Below are 19,105 nucleotides of genomic sequence, written 5' to 3' on the forward strand. Positions count from 1 at the left end.
TTTTCTAAGGCACTGATACCCTCCTCTCCTGCTCGAGTGATGCTTGAGGGGGACGGACACCTCGAGGAGTCAGTCCCGAGCTCCCCATCCGTGGCCACGGGCTGCTCCGTGCCGCTGGCAGGTCCCTGCAGCCAGGCACAGCCAAGGGATGCGGGGACCTACCCAGCCGAGGGATTCGGGGACCTGCCCACAGCCACACAAAGCTGGCAGCGCTCAGCCAGAACCTGGAAATGCAATCATTATTTACTTCCACACGGTGGAGCATTTTTAGCCTTGTTTCGGTAGAAGTGAAGGTTATTAAAATACATGTATTAATTACCGCTGCCACATAACTTAAGAGGAGAGGCACAGCGGTAATTAACGGAGGTGAGCGAGGGGGTGGAGTTGCAGAGCGTCAGCGACTCCACAGCTTGTGCCTATGGATACGCGCCTGCCCCATGGGAACCCCCAGATAGCTCCAGTGTGGATGTGAATCATTATTACGTTCCCGGCTCGAATCCCAGCAGCACCACAGGTTTTCAGTGTGACCTTGGGCAAGCCATCAATTTTTCCCCTACCTACCAGACAGAGCAAATAAAAAGGGAAAAGGCACCATACTTCACGAGGGTGTTAGGAGAGGAAGCCGACCGCGCATGCAAGCACCAGGAGCCATGCGAGAAGCACTGCAGGAAAAAAAAAAAAATATATATTAACAAAGGCTATTACAGCTGTTTCCCTGACTGTATTTCAAGCGCGGGCGTTCAGTGATTCATTAGGAGCTCAGCATCTCTTCCCATCACAAGAGCCGGGGAGTAGAGAGCAAGAACAGGGGCAGAGGCAAGGTGGTGGGCAGGGAGCTCGGGCTAAGTGAAATTCCTGCTTTGCCCTACCGCAGCGAGCTGCTCAGGCTGAGCACTTTAGGAAGTTATGTGGCATTGCAGGAGGAAAAAGGTGAATTATGCAGCCGCGCTGTCGTGTTATTTGTGGGGCCTGCCCTCACGCAACGCAAAGAACGAACTGTGAGGCCGTGGAGCTCTACCTGGTGTGGTAGAGAAGAGAGGGTAAAAAAAAAAAAAAAAAAAAAAAAAAAAGGACAAAAAAAAAATTCCCCCCACCAAAGGCTTCAGATCTACCACTGAAACCCAATCTGTGCTCCTGCCTTTCCCTGCAAGCCTCTGCTGTTTACCAAATGAGTCACCCTTCCTGCCTTGAACGCTCCACAGCTCCTGAATGAATAATCTGGGAGCAAAGACTCTTTCTCAGCAAACAAACAGCATCGGCAGCAAGCCCCGTGCAATGCATGCATGCCAGAGATAATTTATAGAGTGAAAAGAAAAGAGTAACAGGAAACTCCTTCTCTGCATACCCCGAGAAACAAGAATGTATGTGTAAAAATAATTAAATGTGAACTGGAGTCGATTAATTTGTCTACAGGGCTGAGGATTTGTGCTTTGGGAGGCTGCACCGGGATCTTAAAAAGTCTCTGGACAGTGGCCAAGTCTGTCAATACCGCACGGGCCTGGAGAGGCTTTGGCAGCAGGTGCCGGCGCACATGCAGCTCCAGCAGTGCCGTGGTACAAGCCGCTCTGGCTCCCTGCTCCCTGCCAAGCCATACATCGCAGTCGAGTGCTCGGCCTCGGTGCAAACGCAGCCCTTAAGCCCAGGGTGACAACGGGGGGGTCTTGCAGCCTGAACGTCCCCTGCACCTGGCGGGGACACTGCGATGCTCCCCCAGCAAAGCAGCGCTATCCATGCCAGGCAGGCGAGCTTCACAATGTAGGCACGGGGAAAGCGAGCGGTTCGAGCCAGCAGAACTCAGCCAAAGCCAGGACTCTGCTTTCCCTCGGATCTCGAGATACCCAGCGCAGCTGTGTCGGAGCAAGGGTCTGCAGTCGGGTCCTGAAGCAGCAGGACAGCGCTGCGGGGAGGATGTGCCCACACGTGGGACGGCGATACCTCCCTTTTTGTACTTACCCTGGGGTGAGCGTAAGAGAAAGCTGTGCTGGGAAAGCAGGACTCCAGCAGCGGACTCTGCTCCGAACAGCTGGTCCCTCAACTCCAATCCAACCCCCTTACGGTCATTTCGAAAGCAAATTCTCAAGGGCCAAGGCAGCAGAGGTTAAATTTGGTTTCATCCGAGAGGTTTGGTGGTTGTCCTCTCGGAAGATGCCTTGCACCAGGCTAACACGATCCTCTCTGCTGCACTATTGTTTCAGGGCTACGAGAAAGCTGATCCTAAAAAAAAAAAAAAGTTCGCTCCAATGGAAAAAGCACTCATTGTGCCAGTATGCTGCAGCTTGAAAAAGTCAACGTGACTCAGCCTTGACCTTTGAACAACACTACAATTAGAAAAAGGATGCCATGGTCCCCATTCAGTTTTTTTACGCATTATAAGGTTGATTTCCTTCAATTCATTAGCGATATTGGGTATGCACCCACCCATTCACGGTGTGCGAGCCTCTCCTTACAGGCTTTATTGCCTGAAAAACAGGGTGGGTTTTGTGGACCTGTGCAAGGACCTCGCTTGGGGAAGCTCCAACAGCAACAGCCTGGAGAGGACATCACATTAAATGAAGGCAGAATTCCAGTGGCTTGGAGGCTTGGGGTGTTTCCTCTTTAACATTGGCATTTGCTAGATCGAGGGAACAAGCTCTAAAGAAGCACAGACCCACGTAACTGGTGCACAGGCACGACTTAAACGCACTCATGCACTCTAAAAATGGGGAGGGTCATTACTGAGAGCGGTAGACGGGATATCATCAAGTGGAGAGGGACAAAATGCAGGAGGCAAATTTAGATTTATGGATCCTCGGCCACCTTGGAGAAGCGACTGGGGCATTTTGGAAATAAGCTGTAGAAATAGGAAGGGTCTGGCCCCCTTCGTGCTGAGGGGTACGAGCGCTCTGCAGAACTCAGTGGTGATCCTTTGCCCAGCTCCCATTTCCACACCTCCCAGCGCAGGATGTGAAAAGGGAGTCCAAGGAATTCACCAAACCCCTGCAGCAACTCCCGCAGGGGCAAAGCCACTCCTGCCCTTGCACCCCTTCCCATCCATCCTCATTTACAGACCTCCCAGATCTCATCCTAGGGCATGATTTCCCCCCATGACTAACCCCATCCTGCAGCTCCTTTGTTTATATTTCAAGGAGCCCTTACAGCAAACAGCTTTCTGGCAACGATCGCATCAATTGCCACATAAGAAAATGCATCCCCTCTTTGTGTCCCCCCTTTCTCCCAGGATTTTGGCCAAACTGCAGAGCCCCTTTATGCCTTTTCTACCCTGCTTTCCAGACACGGACACAAAACTAAGTCCTGTATTTTATAAAGGACCGTGATAGCCCATGATAAGTTGTCAGATGTCAGCGCACCATGGTAATTAAGCTTTTAAAAGGAGAAAGGCACCAGTAGGGAAAAAAAATTCCGGGCGTTTGACTATTTTTGCCTCTTGGAAGAGCCACCTGTTTTATCGTAACAGGTAGATTTATGGGCATATTAACGCGGCGCTGCTGCTCCCACCCTGATGAGGTTCTCAGTGACCCTCTTCTCTCTCGAGATTTATGATTTCTCAGAGCAGACTGCTGCAGAGGGGTCCAACTCCAAGCTCTTTTCCCGACTCCATCCTGTACCCAGAGTGCTGGGAGATCTCCTGCACCAAGGATCCTGATCCTTCCCCGCCCCCCCCCCCCCAGATCATCTGCAGGCATTATGCAACTGCACCGGCTTTCAAAAGGTGCCAAGTTTTCCCCAGCAAGTCAGGTCAGGTTTATGGGGAAGCAAGTCTCCTCTCTCTTCTCACGTTCGTTTCCAAACGCCTCGCAACGCCTGCCATTATAGGAGCTCACGACAGGGAGGTTTTAGCCGTCTACACAACAGGATTAGGTTCAAGGAGTGCATTAACACGCTCCCAGCTCTCTGGCACTTGCCTGCGTACTTAGTGACCCGACAAAATCCCCAGCAAAAGCCCTTCTGCCGCTGAAGCGGACTCCCCAGCTGCAATTCGCACCAGCCCAGAGCTCTCGCTCGTTTCTAATTGCCTCCTCAGCCGCTCCTAGCTAATGGTAAACCCCTCTAACATCACTTTCCACTTTCCTGCAGCCCTTAATAAAAATTAAGTGGATAAACTCTTAAGTGCAAGAAAAATCAGACGAGATAGAGCCAAGCATAACGCAAGCAGCTTTCCCATAAGCTTTCCCCCACGTTGTTTGATCTACGGCTCTCCCCCCAGCCCCAGCGGTGCTCCCAGCCTCGCAAGCAGCAATTGCCCCTGCTGAGGTGCCAACTGGGTGATGATTCAGCGATGTAGAAATATACAGCTGAGGTCACCAAAATCGCTTTACTCGCATCCTTAGGGTCTTAACAATTTTTCCGCCTACGTTATGGGCTGCAGATAATAAAATTTCACACGCAGTCAAAGCAAAATGCATTTAATTTTCTTCTAAAGCTTACAAATGTTTGAGGTTTATAGCAAACATCACACAAGCCTCTTAAAAGGGAGACGAGTTAACACAGCAATCACAAATTGGTTTTAATACCTAAAATGCATGCAGGAAACACCTCCCCCAGCCACAGAAACAAAAGCTTGGATTAATACCCCAGCGAGTAGGTGAATTAGCAGATTTTACAAGTGCAGAAGCCAGAATTAAGATGTTGACAGCGATGCTGTGCACTGAAGAGCTCGCACCTGTACCTCCGGCACTGCAAGTATCTGCTAACACATCGCACAGTGACTTTGCAGATGTCTGGGGCAGTAGAAGAAGTGGGGAAGGCAGGAGTCTCGCAACAAGAAAAGCAAAGCAAAGAGCCAGCAAGATACACACGAGCCAGACATCAGTGGAGTGATCTGGCTCCTTACTTTTAAGTCTAGCTTGGACTGCTTAAAATCCGCTCCTTTGAATATTTATTCTTATAAATGAGCTTTTTTTGAGACCAAACAGCTCATCTCCCTGTCTGAAGCCCACATTAAGGGGATTTAATTAGATAAACGTGACAGGTGATGCTTTGAATTCCTGCCCATTATTCTAGTGACCATAAAGCCCTCCCTGTCTATCCCCCAAAATAAACACCTCTTCTCTGCCTAAAAGCGGAGACTGACACAGCTACACAAGGCACATCCACTATTAATAAATAACCTGAAGAAGTTAAGAAGCCAAAAATCTTTAACTGCCCCAAAGACAGACTGATTCAACATTTTACAAGAACTTCATTTTATGAAATGGTTTAATTTAGCAGGCTTTACTGCTGAGATTAATTTATAGCTTGTTTTGCACTGCTGCAAAACTCTCCCACCCCATCCCCTATACACACACAATTCTTTATTGTCTAGATGTTTACTCTCAGGGGGAATTTTAGGACTTTAATGTTTTTATTGTTTTAATCCGGCATATAAAAAAATTATTTGAGCAAAACAGCTGGTACAAGTGCTTGGAAAGTGGTAGTGCAGCTTCTCAGCTTGCATCATTAAGCAGGTGTTAAATAAACAGGATGCCACGCTCCTCCCGAGATTTACCATGGCAGGAGATTTGCAGGGGATCTTTCAAGAACGGCAGGGATGTTACGGAGCTGACAGCTCAGCTCTCTCCTGCATGGACCTTTGCTTTTCTGCCAACACACCCAGGACCTGCTTTAGCCTAAATTTGTCCAGACAGTACCACCAACCCAGGGAAGGGGTGAACCGTGGCAAAGAAACAAAAAAAATCCCCATGTGCTACCTCTTGTACACAAAGGGGGCTTCTGCAGCTCGGCCACGTGCCCCGTTCTTTACGCACTGAGAAGAAAAAGCCCTAAAGGTACTTTTTTTTTCTGACACACACATGCCAGTCCTTTGTGCAGCTACGGCACCGCAACCCCCCCAGCGGCAGGATAACGCAGCGTTTGCCCAGCGAATCCATCGGTCCTCTACAAACCTCATGTTTCCTCCCATGTCAAAAGCACTACTAGAAATAAACATATTTACGGTGAGCTTTAACACCTCAACCCAAGAACTGACTCTTTAAGGAAGGTTCTCGTGCAAAGCAGCGACCACCAAGGGGAGAGAAGTGTTAGCCAAAAACCCCTAAAGCACAAAAAAACCCCAGCATGACTAGAAATCCCTTCTACACACAGCTCCACGTTCTAGAGATTTCATGTGCGATTTGAGAATGAAAGGACCTGAGATATTACAGCTTAAAGGTTTTTTCCCACCCTGCTCTCCAGCAATGAGATGCTGGGGGAGGGTGATTCCCACCAAGTATGTAAGGACACGGCATCTCCTGTTCACCCACGCTCCGGCATCACCGCCACCGCCCAGGAGAGCTGCATGGACCACCCGACGCCCCGCTGTGCACCAGCAGCCGTGCCGGCCTGGCTGCCAGAGGGGCGGAGCGGCCTCCACCATCCAACAATGCCCGGCGAGCATCCCTGGGAGAATAAAAGAGGATTTTAGCTGCCTTTCCAATTGCCGAGAGCCCTCTCTGGCTGCCTACTCGTGTCCTTGCAAAGCTCAGTTGCATCTGGGATTAGAGAACAGAGCAGAGGAAGCGGGCTTATGGAAAAAAAAAAATCCCCTGGTTATTTAGATATTGAAATAAAACCAAGTCACAGGCTTGTTGGCTACTAGTAACTCTGCCCAGGGCCTAAGGAGCTGAAGGAAAACACGCCTGCCTTTCTCCTTACGATCAAAAGCAGCCCCCTCAGCATTGTTTTTGCTGGGGAAGGAGATGGAAGTCCCAGAACAAGTCCCCGCTACTTGGGTTTTTGTCCTTAAGCAGCAACTTGGCTGAATTTTATGCAAGAAATCTGCAGAAAATCCTGCAAACTCACATACCTTCGTGAAAATTAAACGTATACGCAACAGCATGATAACGGGGTCTTTGTCAAAGCCACAGGCTGCATCCGCACTTGGGAAATAAATTATCTGTTTGTGCAGTAAAATACAAAGCATTTGTAATTTTCTCAGGCATTTAGCAGACAGGTAGCAAGCAAGGCTTTGAACAACTACAACAAAAAAAAAAAACCAACAAACCCACAAAACCAAACAGTCATGTCTTCAAAAGACCGTTTTTAACATAAGGAAATATTTTACTGGCCAAGAAAAAACCCAGAGCTCAAAAGAGGCAGGAAGAATTCAATCCTGAGTGTACGACTGGCTTTGATTGCACCTTAAGATGTCTTCCTTGTTTCCAGCCAACCTGCCTCCCTCCCAGCCCTCCAAACCCAGTGCCCTATTTCTCATTTGCTTTACGAGGGACAGTGGCTGCCACACAGCACGGATGAAAAACAGGTTTTGCAGTTCTCGAGATAAGATCATATGAGGTTAAACTCACATGCCACGGTCAACATGGCAACACTCGCAGGTTTGCATTCGGCTGCAGGAGCATGCAGCCACCGGCAGCTTTCTGCTCCTATTAAGCTCAAGACCACAAGCTTGCTTTTAGATGAGTCTAATTTCAAGTTAATAAAAGAGCCTGGCTCAATTTATGGCTTCGTGCTAGCAGCACACGCAGTTTGCATTTCTGATACAGAGCAAGAGCTTTAGGTAAGGACTGGGCTGAGATTAGTTCATTCAAAGCAGAAACTCCACGGTTGTGAAACGCCCTTAAATCAAAAAGAGAAGAAACCATTCCCTGCAAGTACATGGCCATGTTCCTTTGTGGGTATTTTTGCAGCCCTGATCACATTCCCAAGAAAGGGGAAACCCTCCCTCCTCGTTCCCCTCCACTGCAGAAAGTGGAAACCGTCCCATCATCTGGGAAAAGCGAGGATATGGCTCAGTAAGAAACAAAACAAAACAGAAATTTAAATCATTAAAGAACCCCAGCAGCACCTGAGAGCCTCCAGGCCTGGGTGGGCTTTGCCAGCCTGCAGGCAGCACAACCGACTGGCGCTGCAGGTGGGAGATGGGCAGGGGGCTCTTGTGCTGCCAGGGGAGGCGAGAACAGCGAGAAGGTCTCTGCAGCAGCAAGCCCAGAGGAGAGCGTGCCCATCAGCGGGCACCCTGCAAAACCCGCGTCCCCCCTGCACCTTTCGAGGCCCCTGTTCAAGCAGGGGGTGCCCTCCTACACCGATGTCCAGAGCAAGGACTGCTGCTGACTTTCCTTCCCGCTGCCCCAGCACGGGCCATCAAATGGCCCCAGTAAAGGGCGACTGGTGGCCAGGATACGTTTGTGCTTAGGTAAATATAAATGTAGATACACATATATGACTATTTATATAGGAACACATCTTGGCGTGCGCCCTGTCTCTACACGTATATGTATTTATAGTTGCTGAGTCTGCAAACCACCCATCAAAAAGCAGATGGCTTAACAGTCCATCTTTCCCTGGAAATCAGGCTCGATGCCCCGCGGCGCTACTCGGTGCCCTTCCTCTGAAATGAGGAAGGTTAAACGAAGTTTTAAGCGGCTCTGAAGAAAAGCGTGCCGCTGCCGCCGAGCTCTCAGCCCCCACCTCACTGGCAGGAGGGGCTCCCTTTGCACAGGGGACCAGCAACGCACCGTCCCCAGCGCCACAGCTCCGTGGTAGGTGCATTTCTGATGTGATTTGTGACCGCTTGAAGAATCCTTTGGGACAAGAGGTGCTCCAAAAGGGCAATTAGATCCATTACTGGCCATTCTATTGCCACATGAAATAGGTTTACTAGTTGTGTGCCGCCTCATATACTCCATTTTTACGCCAAAATGAACAAGTATGCTAATGAAGCGATTGGAGAGCGTGCCTGAAACGGCGGCGGTGGACAGTGAGCTGACGCTTTGCAGCACGGCTCATCCTCTGATAATGTTTTCTTTGACAGGACCTGCATTAAAGCCAGCTTGTGCATATTTTAAGGCATTATTAGGTATTCTGCAGCCTCGGCACAGCATCTCTGAGATGATAGAGGGGAAAACCATGCAGCTATTTCTTCATTTTAATTGCTGCAGCAGCCAATATGGCTAAGAAATCCTAATGAGGGCTTGTTCTAGAACAGCCATTCACCAAAACAGAAATGTAAAAGCTATTGCCAAACCTCACTGCATCTCCAGAGCAAGAAACCAAAGTCACAGCCCCATTGTTTCTGAGAAAATCCAAACTGGAAAGGAACTAACATGAGTTGAAACGTACCTCCTCTACATACACGTTAAACCAATTTGTGCTAGTAAGCAATTACTTCACAGAAAAACCCACCCCCACAGATACATTTAATCAACCAGATCTGGGAGGTTTCTAGTGAAAAATGCAACAGAGACTGATCGAGCATGTCCACTGCCGCTTCCAGAGAGCTTTTGCCAGTCAAACCCCAGCGCTGCACGCACAGCACACACAGGAGGACACTGCAACAGCCCAAAATGTCTATTGTCACTTCCAGATAAATTTTGCTTCAATGCCTGCCCTTTAGAACAAACAGCCCCCCCCCCCCCCCGAATGGCCTTGGGGTGGACATCCCAGTTTGTGGCCATCCCCGAATAGAAGGGAAAAGCTGCTCTTACACACCCAGCCCTTCACGCGTGGCTGCGGAAGGGAGAGCAACTCCTGCGGCTTCCACGAGGAAGGAGAGGGAGGGCAAGCAACAGCGCCTGCACATACAAGCGTGCTTGTAGCATCGCAGAGTTTGACCTACAAACATTCCCAACTTCCAGGTTACATTGCTTTCTACTTAGTGCCATTTTTTTAAAAAGAAAAAAAAAGTATACAAAACATATCACCCCAACAGATTAAAGTGACTACTTCAGAGGTCTCTGCATCCTGCTGTCAGCATCCCCGATAACAAAGGCTGAGCTGAGAAGGTACGCAGCAGCAGGGGTAAAAGCAGGGAGCTTATTCAACTGCAAAAGGGAGAGCAGAAAGCAAGAAAAGCAGCAGGAAAATGGAGAGGACACCATGCAGTAACTGGTGCTCTCCCGCTGCCAGTTCCACTTTCAAGCCAGCGCAGGAACCGGGTGTTGCAACAGCCCCTGCATCTGTGGCACTGCCGCAGCCATCCAGGGGCTATTTTTAAACAGCAGCACTTCACGTGAGGAAGGGGGGGGGGAAAGAAGGGCAGCGAAATAGAGGAATTGGTGAGTCCAGGCAAGGGGGCAGGGATGAAAACCAAGCCCCACACTGGGTGGGGTGTGACAGCTGTGCAGCACCATCCTGCCCCATGGCACGAGGCCATTGCACCAGTGCCAGTAGAACGGGCAGCGGGAGGAGAGCAGAGCATCCCTCTGGGAGCAGGGAGAAGCCCGAGCAAAGCCCCTGCAAAAGAAAAGCCTTTTCTTTTGCTGGCAAGGACAGCTCTCCAAGCTGCTGCGCTGCAGCGTGAGCGGCTTCCAGATTCATCACGGCCAAACCGGCTGCTCAGTCCCCAGCTTTCCAAAGTGCCCCGAAAGGCTGTCAGCATGTGCTGAGAACACCAAAGCAGCCATCGCGCTAAAAGCACAACTCCTAATTAATACCTAATCAGCCAGAGGGGATGCAAACATGTTTGCCTGCAAAGAATGAACCACCGGAGTTTCACGTTATTAAAAGTTGAGTCCTTGGCAGAGGCTTACGTGGCAGTTTCTTCCCAGCACCGCAGGATTTGTGCGGAGGTCCAGTGAGCCCTTTGGCATCCAGGCTCTTATTTAGAAATGGGGAATTTGGAAAGCTGTCCAGACCCATTTCCATTTGACAGACAAGTGTCTGTGTCGGTTCAGCACTGCACGCGTGCTTCAAATGCAAAGCAGAGCTGGCATTCGCAGAACTGGCAATGAATCCCAGCCATAGGAATGATAAAGATTTTAACTTACAGGAAATGCTGCTATTAAATAATATTTAAGTCTTAATTATATTTTAAAACAGCCATTTTATAAAAAAAGAAGTTCTATTATAGTGCTTTTGTAGTTAAAGGTCTGTCAACATTTCCATTTTAAACCTTCATTTCTAGGGGGTTTATAATTTGGTCATAAAAATTCATTCTAGGCTGGAACTTGGCATACAGGGGCTCAGCCTAGGAGCAATATTTTTTATTATCCAATTTGGTTTAAATTGGTTTGGCCATTTTTAAGTTATAGGAGTGTAAAAAATAAACGTTTACTGGTTTCAGATGCCTTCTCAAGCTTATTATTATTCAAAATTAGCTTTCCCCTCCCCACCTCCAAAAATACCTTCAGCAAGAGGTGGGAGATATCATTTTACTCTGCTGACAATACATGAGTTACAATTCAAATTAATTCACTTCTTTTGATGCTAACAACCTAAAGAGTTACTATAACCAACCACTACTTTTACGCAGACCCATTACATACTGTAAACGCTTGGAGATTTGTGTAGCATCTGCCATTTTGTGCTTGACGTACAATGTACAGGTACTGCAGCTGTAAAGGCCTTAATTTGAAATAAATAATTAACTCTGGAAACCTGCATTCCTGGAAAATAATAGAAGACCTTTAACCAAGATGTTTCTCTGTAGAATTTTATTTCAGCTGTGGCAGCTTCAAATAAAAAGCTGCAGATGTGAAGCAAGCAGGCGTATACAGCTAGGAATTCCTTGCCACAGAGCTTCAGACGTTTCCTTCAATTTAAAAAACAGGAGAGAAACTCTAGTTTATGGCTCAGCTCTTCAAATCATTTGGGTGCAGTAGGGACACAACACATACGTGACTTTGCATGCTAACTACAGACAAGGGGTATCTGTGCCCAAGCATAACAAAAAGCTCCGAGAAGGATTTTATTCGCACTCCATCGTTAACATCCACAGTTTTTCCTTTTAGTATTTGGCTGGTGTAGAGGGGGGCGTCAGCCGTGGCTCGACCCCAGTGGGGAGCAAGCCTTTTGGGCACACAGGGGAAGTCTCAGTGGCCCAGGGCCACCTGCAAGGGCTTGCAGGTGGATGGGATCTGCCTCCCGTGTGATCCAGCCCTTGGCCTCAGTCCCCCAGTGACACACCGCACCCAGCCCCACGGCATCCCGGTGCCCAGGTCACCTGGGGGCCCCTGGAGCCGAGACCCCGATGTCAGCTGTGCCACGTAACCCTGGCAGGGGCCACTGCATGTCCTGCTCCTGGCTCGCCGCTCTCACCAGCCCTGTCCAGGGTGACAGACACTACCCACCCTGCTCCACAGAAGCCATTCTCCTGATTAATGAGGCTCAGATTTCCAAAGACATAACGGTTCCTACCTCATTAAATCAGTGGGTGTTAGGAGCCTGAATTCTTTAGGAAAAACACCCTGTGCCAGCATCCAAGTCCAGTCCCACTCAGTTCCTGTGCCAGGACAGTAACAATTTCTACTGGAGGACAGGGTGTCATAACTCTGCTTAATAACCATTTAAATTCCTGTTTACTCTAACAGCAGGTAGCCAATTGGGCTGAAGTTTCTCAAAGAATCAATTTTAACTCTGAACTTCTTAGGCAGTTTGTCTGGCTTCCCTTCATAAGCTGCAGGAACAAAGTCTCAAGAGGCAGACCCTAAAGAGGCTGTTAAATCAACACACAAGTATTCCTTTCTGTACACGCTCATACTGAAACCGAACACATTCGTGTCCTGCGCACGCGTGGTCCCAGCCAGGGTTGGCAGGGAGCTCCAGCAGGGCTGAGACATCCCTTTGGATTTTCTCACACGAGTAGAGGCGGCTCCTGGCACCTTTGAGACGGGGAATGTTTTCTTACCTTTTGCTTTATGCAGTAACTGGAAGGAGAGAAGGACGGTAACAAAGCAAACCTTTGAAATTATAGCATGAGAAAGATGCTTTGTTGTAAAGCAAATGGGCATGGGCACTTTCTTCTCGTTACCTCTGGGCTGCTCTACAACACCTACCTACTTGCTTCACTGTATTATTCTGCCTCTTAATCACAATGGCTCGTCTTGAACAATCTGTTTCCACAAAGGGCATTCAGTCACAGACAGAACTGCAGAGACAGGGACAAGACTCATTCCTCGCACTGGTGGAGCTGGTCCCTACCTGAAACCGGGATGAAGATAAACTGTACAAATCGTAGCTCAGGCTGCCGACAGGGTAGCTCCAGGGCTGGAAATCCCAAGGCAGACCTCCGAGCGGCCAAGGCATTATGCACATCCTGGGCCACCTGAAAGTTTGAACCGTGACAAGGAGAGCTCGCCGCTTCTTGGAAAGAGACTAGGGCCATTTTTTCCTCTCTACACCAGCACTCATATAAAAGGAATAATCTATATTCGTTTGGATTATACAAGCTACAAAACACACCTTAGCTTCAGTTCCACATTTAACCAATCGCAGAAGCCATTTGTTGCCTCGTATATTACAAAGCAATAGAGATTTAAGGGATAATGGTCATGGCGGCAGAGTATACAAAGCAATAAACTGCTTTTGAGGTTGGTTAAATGCCAAGTGATGCTGAGGCCTCAATGCCATAAACATTATTTCTATTATATGACAAGATAAGAGGATACAATAAACCACAAAGAAGAAAAATCATTTTCTGGCCTCGTGAAAGTTCTGGGCTTCGCGTTTCTTGGACACTGCACGAGCATCACCTCAGTGGCATGGGTTTAAGGGGAATAAATTGTTAAATTAAGGGTGGGTTTAAAAAGCAAACGATTGTTTGAGGAAATGGCCTGTATAACTGTAGCACTGGAATTAGGACCTGAGTGATGATTTGTGTCACTTTTTATAAAAGTGAAACGGCATGGAGTGGGGAGGCAGGGGCTCGGGAAAGTCTTGCTCCCAGTAGAATATATTCGGTATTATGGCCCCTCCATTAGTTTGGGCAACAGGAGTGGACCAAACAGTTTTATTAATAAAGATGTTCCTCCATCATGACACTTCATAAAGCCTCAAGCATCCAGCACTCCCAAAGCCTTCAGGAGAGGAGCAGAAGAGGCACGACTGCCGGGGAGGCACATCTGTCTCCCCACCAGCCTGCATTTCACGCTGCCAGCTCGCCTGCCCACATCAGCCACCAGGCACCCCGGGAAGGGTTTAACACCATTTTAGAAGGGAGGATACAGAGCCAGACAGAGAGCGACTTCCCTCTGCCACCACCAGCTCATGGTCATGAAGCAGCACTGGAGCATCCAAAGCTCCCACCTTCCTTCCAGACCTTTGCTCTAGATGCCTTAGACAGGACGGCCGAAGTTTTAATTATCTTGTGTTAATGAGTCAGAGCTGTCTCATTATACAGACTTAGTTAATACCTTTCAACTTTAATGGCAATGCTCAAGTTTACAGCCAACACTTGGTTGCGCTAAGGCCACCTTTCATCACTCAGTATGTTTTAAATGGGATTAGAAGATTTTAATAATGATTAGCAGCACACACCACCCCCAGATTAGTTTCACTTAACAGATTCAACTAAAGCCTTACTTGAGGCATTGCTCTACATCCCCTGCAGACATTTTGGAGGCAGGGGCTTGCCTCTGCCTCCCTCCTCACCTCCACAGTGGCACAGGGGGGCCCGTCCCCGTGGCAGAATAGCTCTTCTCCATCTACGCAGAGAGGGCCGGGGAGAGGGGCTCGGGGAAAAACATGTCACCTGTCCTCTTAGAGAAGAAACCAGATAAATGACCTTGAGAAGAATCTTTTTTAAAAGCAGTATATGCAGCACATTTAGAAGTCAGCTGTGTCACAGCAGACTCACTGTTGGGAAGCGATCACATACAGAATCCAAAAATAACAACCATTAAAGACCTAGCAACCAAAACATGTTTACATACCCACTGGAAGTCCACTAGCTGCAATGATATGGGGGGTACAGCAAGATCTGCTCATCTATTTTCGGTGGCCGCTCCCTCTTGCCCCTCCTCGCTTCCCTGAAAAGTAAGCTTTACAGCCTTTTTCTACATAGAAGCAGTGAAGGAAAAGGAGGAAAGAAGGGCATACAGCATAAAAAAAAACGGGGCTGGTACCAGCTACAGAGGGAAAGCAGCAGCTAATGGTTCAAAGAAATTACACTGGGAAGCAAAATATTTTTTTTTTTCCTTTAAGGGGGAAAATCACCACTGACTTTGCAGTAATTCTCTCCAGTCTCCTGTTCAAATTAATTTGGCTCTGCTCTCCCTTCTCCCGCGACCTCCTATGCTACTGTGTGTCTCAGCCCAGCATTTGCAAGAGGCAGATCACTAATTTTAGCCAGCAGAAAAGGACTGGGTGATTTGTCCCCACACCTGCTGGCCCACCTGACAGTAAAATCCAGAAGCCCATCCCAATTTACTCAGGACCAAAGCAGCCAGTTCCCATGGGAGCAGCCCACCAAAACCAGAGCGCACCCCTCCAACAGGAGTATCCAAAAGAACTGGAATATGCAGGGATAAAAACTTGCTAATGGATTGGGCACGGGATCAGAGGTTTATAAACAAGAGAAAGGAACAGAGGCTGGAGCCACAGCAGCAAAAGGATAAATCCCAATATCCTGGCGTTATCCCAAAACCACTGACCCTGATAACCCAAGAGGCTCAACAGCCACCGACATCCTCCCACTCAAGCGGCTTTTTTCCTAAGCAAAATGCACCCAAAGGTCTTAAAAGAATGAGGCGGGGGGGGGGGGGGAAGGCTTAATCCTGCAAGGAAGTCTCCCTCTGCAGTGCCAGCCACAGTCTGGCTGGCTTTTGAGCTGGGGAAAAAAGAAAAAAAGTTTCCCGTGCTGTAAGCAATACAGCACTGCTTGAGAGTGCATTTGTGTGCCTGGGTGAAAAAAACACAATTACCCCCCGGAAAGCTCAAACCTCTGGATCACACAGACTCTGATGGGATCCATAGGCACTGAGCGCCTGTGGAAAGGTCAGGATGTCTCTGTACCAGAACACACTGAGCTGATGCCTCCCTTCTTGCCCCCTATGTTTGAAGACAGGGGTCTTGATCTTTAGGAATGAGGGAATGAACCAAGATAGGTTCACACGAAGAAGCCATGTCTGATGGGATGATCCACAGCGGCTTGTCAAGGGTCAGGGTTTAGTGCCAAAAGGCAGCACGAGCTGCGGGGGAAACAATGCAGCATGTGCTTCAGAGGCTGAGCCCTGCAGACAGCTGCTGGTCACCACCAGCCCCCCAACTTCAAATTTGGATTTATTTTTAATATTCAAAGCTACCAATTGCTCTACCCTGTCCAGCTCGTCGCAGCGATTGTACTCTGCTTGCCCCAGAAAGCACATCTCACCAAACATTAATTTTAGCTGATGATCCTTCTATGACTGTCTGTACAGCTCTTGGGTACCACTGCACTTCTATGGCAGTACTGCTGCATGTTAGCGATGAGCTGGATTTGTAAGTGCTCTTAAAAACCTTCAATGTGAAGCTGATATGTACATATTAGAGGACAAAAAAAAATGCACAGAAGACACCAGGACTTACAGGAAGATGCTCAGAGCTCTGTGTATTTAGTTAGTCTGAATGACTGTTTAAGGGATGACTCGGTCGATCAGCAAACACCTACAGACATCACAAATTTGATGGGAAGGATCTTCTGTCTGACAAACAAAAATTAACAAGCTCCATAGCCTGGAAGCTGCAGCCGAACAGGTTTAGACTGGAAATAAGGCATAATTTTTCCTTACCGGTGAGAGCAATTAACTATTAGAAAAACTTAACCAAGGGCTGTGGTGAATTTTCCATCACTGGAAATATTTTAAATCAAGCTTGGATCATCACTGTTTAATACATGCTCTGGTTTGAACAGGTATTGAAGGACGTTCTAGGAAACTGTGCATGAGGTCAGGTTAGATCACAATGAATCATACCGGTATGAATTACCCGGATTCTAACATTTCAATATTAACATGAAGAATTGTCAGAATTACCCATAAGCAGCAGTCTGGAACAGCGAAAGGAGGAAGCAACCACCTTTATATGTCATTTGTGGGAGATTGTGGGAGATTAAATTTAAATACATTGTTGTTTGCCTTAATTGCTTGTTTGAATCCGATTTTAAGGTTGTATGATTGAAGTCCTCACATCATTAAGTGCTCAAATACAGCTAATACATTTTATAAATGACTTGCACAATTTCACAGGCAAAGAAGTTCAAGATAAAAAGCAGCTTCCAACAAAAAAAAAAAAAAGGGGGGGGGGAAGAGGAAGATCACCTGCAAGCGGATAGAGAATGCTTCAGACGAGACTAGTGCCAGAATGATCAAAAAGCTGAGAAGTCCTAATTGTGTATTTTTAAAGAGCCCCCATCTCCAAGAGTTACCAGATGAGATTTTTGACCCATTTCTGTGCTATAAAAATAAATGCGTCACAGAATTCACATGCAGTCTCAGAGGACGTGCCCTGGGGACGCAGAATTATCTTTAATTTCAATTGAGAGACCCACAAGAGACATTTAAGGTATTAAATACACTGAAGAACTGAGGGGGAACAGGGGACGGGGTGAGTGCCCTGGGATCGGTTAGAGCTCCCAAATGCGTCACAGCCATAACAGTTTGGCAACCTGACATCCAACGGTTGCAGCCAGGAAAACTGTGTGCACAGCACTTAATATCTAATTAAAAGCCACAATTCCTTCCCCCTCCTTCCCCTACAAAAGGCATCTTAGCATTTTGAGGTTCAAATGCTTCAGAACAGACAAACCGAATTCTCCCTGGACTCTCCACAGGGCTGTACTTCCACAGAAGCCCCAATTTCTAATGGCTCCCATTAAAACAGCCCCAGCAGTAATTGCACAATCCCCCTGTTCCTCCCATTAACACGGCGTGCGAGCTGCCAAGACACCACTGAGTGCCGGAGTGACCCTGAACCCAGCTTTGGGGAAGCGTTAGCTTCATTGCAGAACCAAGCAAAACGCAATGGGAAGGTGCCTTCGCAGGCAGGCAAGCCCACGAGGAAGGTCGGATGACTGAAAAGGGGATGTGACTCATTCAGAGCAATAAGCATTTGCCCTAGGAAAGGGACAAAAAGTTTTGCAAGGCCATAGCCAACTCTAGCATGCTGTCCGCAGAGGAAAAATTCACAATGGGTCGTCTTTTTTTTTTTTTTTTGCAAGCCCAAAATAGACTACGGCAGTTTGGGGTTCGCATAACACCAACCATCAACTGTCACATTCTCAGCTGCTTTACAGAATATGCTATAGCTGCTAACTCATCCCAGCAGAGAAGGAATATCTGTCCTTTGGTTAAACAGCCTTGAAAGAAGATGAGCAATGTTATCAGAAAACATTAACAGGAGATCAGCATGTTTTCTCTGGGCTGGATGGGTCTCACGGAAAACACCAGCAGAATAACAATACGCCACAAAGCAAGGCAGATTTCATTACTTTGGAGTGCCTGCACTTGCTCATAACCTGGATTTACACACTGCAAATCCTCTGATCTGATTACCTCCAGTGATCACGTAAAACACCGGCTTTAAACTCTTTGCCTCAGTGATAAAACAGCCACTTTGATTCACAACGACACATTCACAATAAAGTATACTGTAAACGTACCTGTCCACAGCCGGGGGCATTGCACACAAACGGCCTGTCGTCTCCCATATTTCATGCAGCTGAGCTAAGCTGAGGAGAGAGGAGAGAAGAGGAAATTGTTAAATAAGCCAAAAAAAATTAAAAATATCAAGATCAGAAGCTGCCCTTTGCAGGGCTGTAATTAATCAATGCTGTGCTTGCAGAGAAGGAGGATCTCATTGTGCCCTAGACACAATCAGGGAAGAGAAATTAATGCAACCCAAGTTTGAATAAGACTTCGGAGGGCCCAGTCAATTTTTCACGTATGAAGAGAAGGTGCTGCGTCACACCAGAAGGGCTCATTGGGAACTGTGACAGTGAGACAGTGCGGGCCAGTGGGTAGGGAAGAAGCAGGAGCTCTCCACGCCTGGGCTCCCACCAGGGCCCACCAGCAGTTCTCCGGAGGGCCACAGGACTTTCCCAGCTCACTGTCACCACCTGCAAGATAGGCACAACGCTCATCTCTCACAAAGGACCACCTGGCACTGCAAAGACCTACAAAAGACCCCCCCCAACAGCGGGTGCTGAGGAAGGGCCCAGCCTGCTTCGCCCTCCCGCAGCGTTTACAGTAGAAAGCACAGACACATAAGCAAAGACAGTGACAATCTACAGGAAAAAAAACAAAGTGCAACCAAGAAGTGATCAAATAAATCCAAGTCCTCTCTATGTACAAGTTATATTTTCAATGGGAGAGAACTAAAATTTGTCATTTAATTAATTAAGGGATTATAGGAGTGGTGCTCCGTTTTACAAGGCAATAATCTGGCTCCCTAGTGGGTAAACTACAAGGCTGATGGCAGG

At 47.9% G+C, this 19,105-nt stretch overlaps 1 protein-coding gene across 11 annotated transcripts in view; it reads right to left on the bottom strand.

The window, feature by feature from the left end:
• Positions 1 to 19,105, bottom strand: part of LOC102056311 (cyclic AMP-dependent transcription factor ATF-7) — a 69,730-nt gene that overhangs the window by 30,367 nt on the left and 20,258 nt on the right. For 8 of the 11 annotated variants that reach the window (XM_055696908.1, XM_055696902.1, XM_055696904.1 and 5 more), the window contains one exon: positions 18,287 to 18,355. In XM_055696908.1, coding sequence (XP_055552883.1) covers positions 18,287 to 18,334 — 48 coding nt within the window. In that variant the 5' untranslated portion in view covers positions 18,335 to 18,355. Of the gene's footprint in view, positions 1 to 597; positions 663 to 1,953; positions 2,215 to 18,286; positions 18,356 to 19,105 lie in introns of all 11 variants that reach the window. The other 3 variants (XM_055696911.1, XM_055696909.1, XM_055696910.1) reach the window with 2 other exon arrangements.

The sequence above is a fragment of the Falco cherrug genome, chromosome 19 (genome assembly GCF_023634085.1).
Source record: "Falco cherrug isolate bFalChe1 chromosome 19, bFalChe1.pri, whole genome shotgun sequence".
Taxonomy (NCBI): domain Eukaryota; kingdom Metazoa; phylum Chordata; class Aves; order Falconiformes; family Falconidae; genus Falco; species Falco cherrug.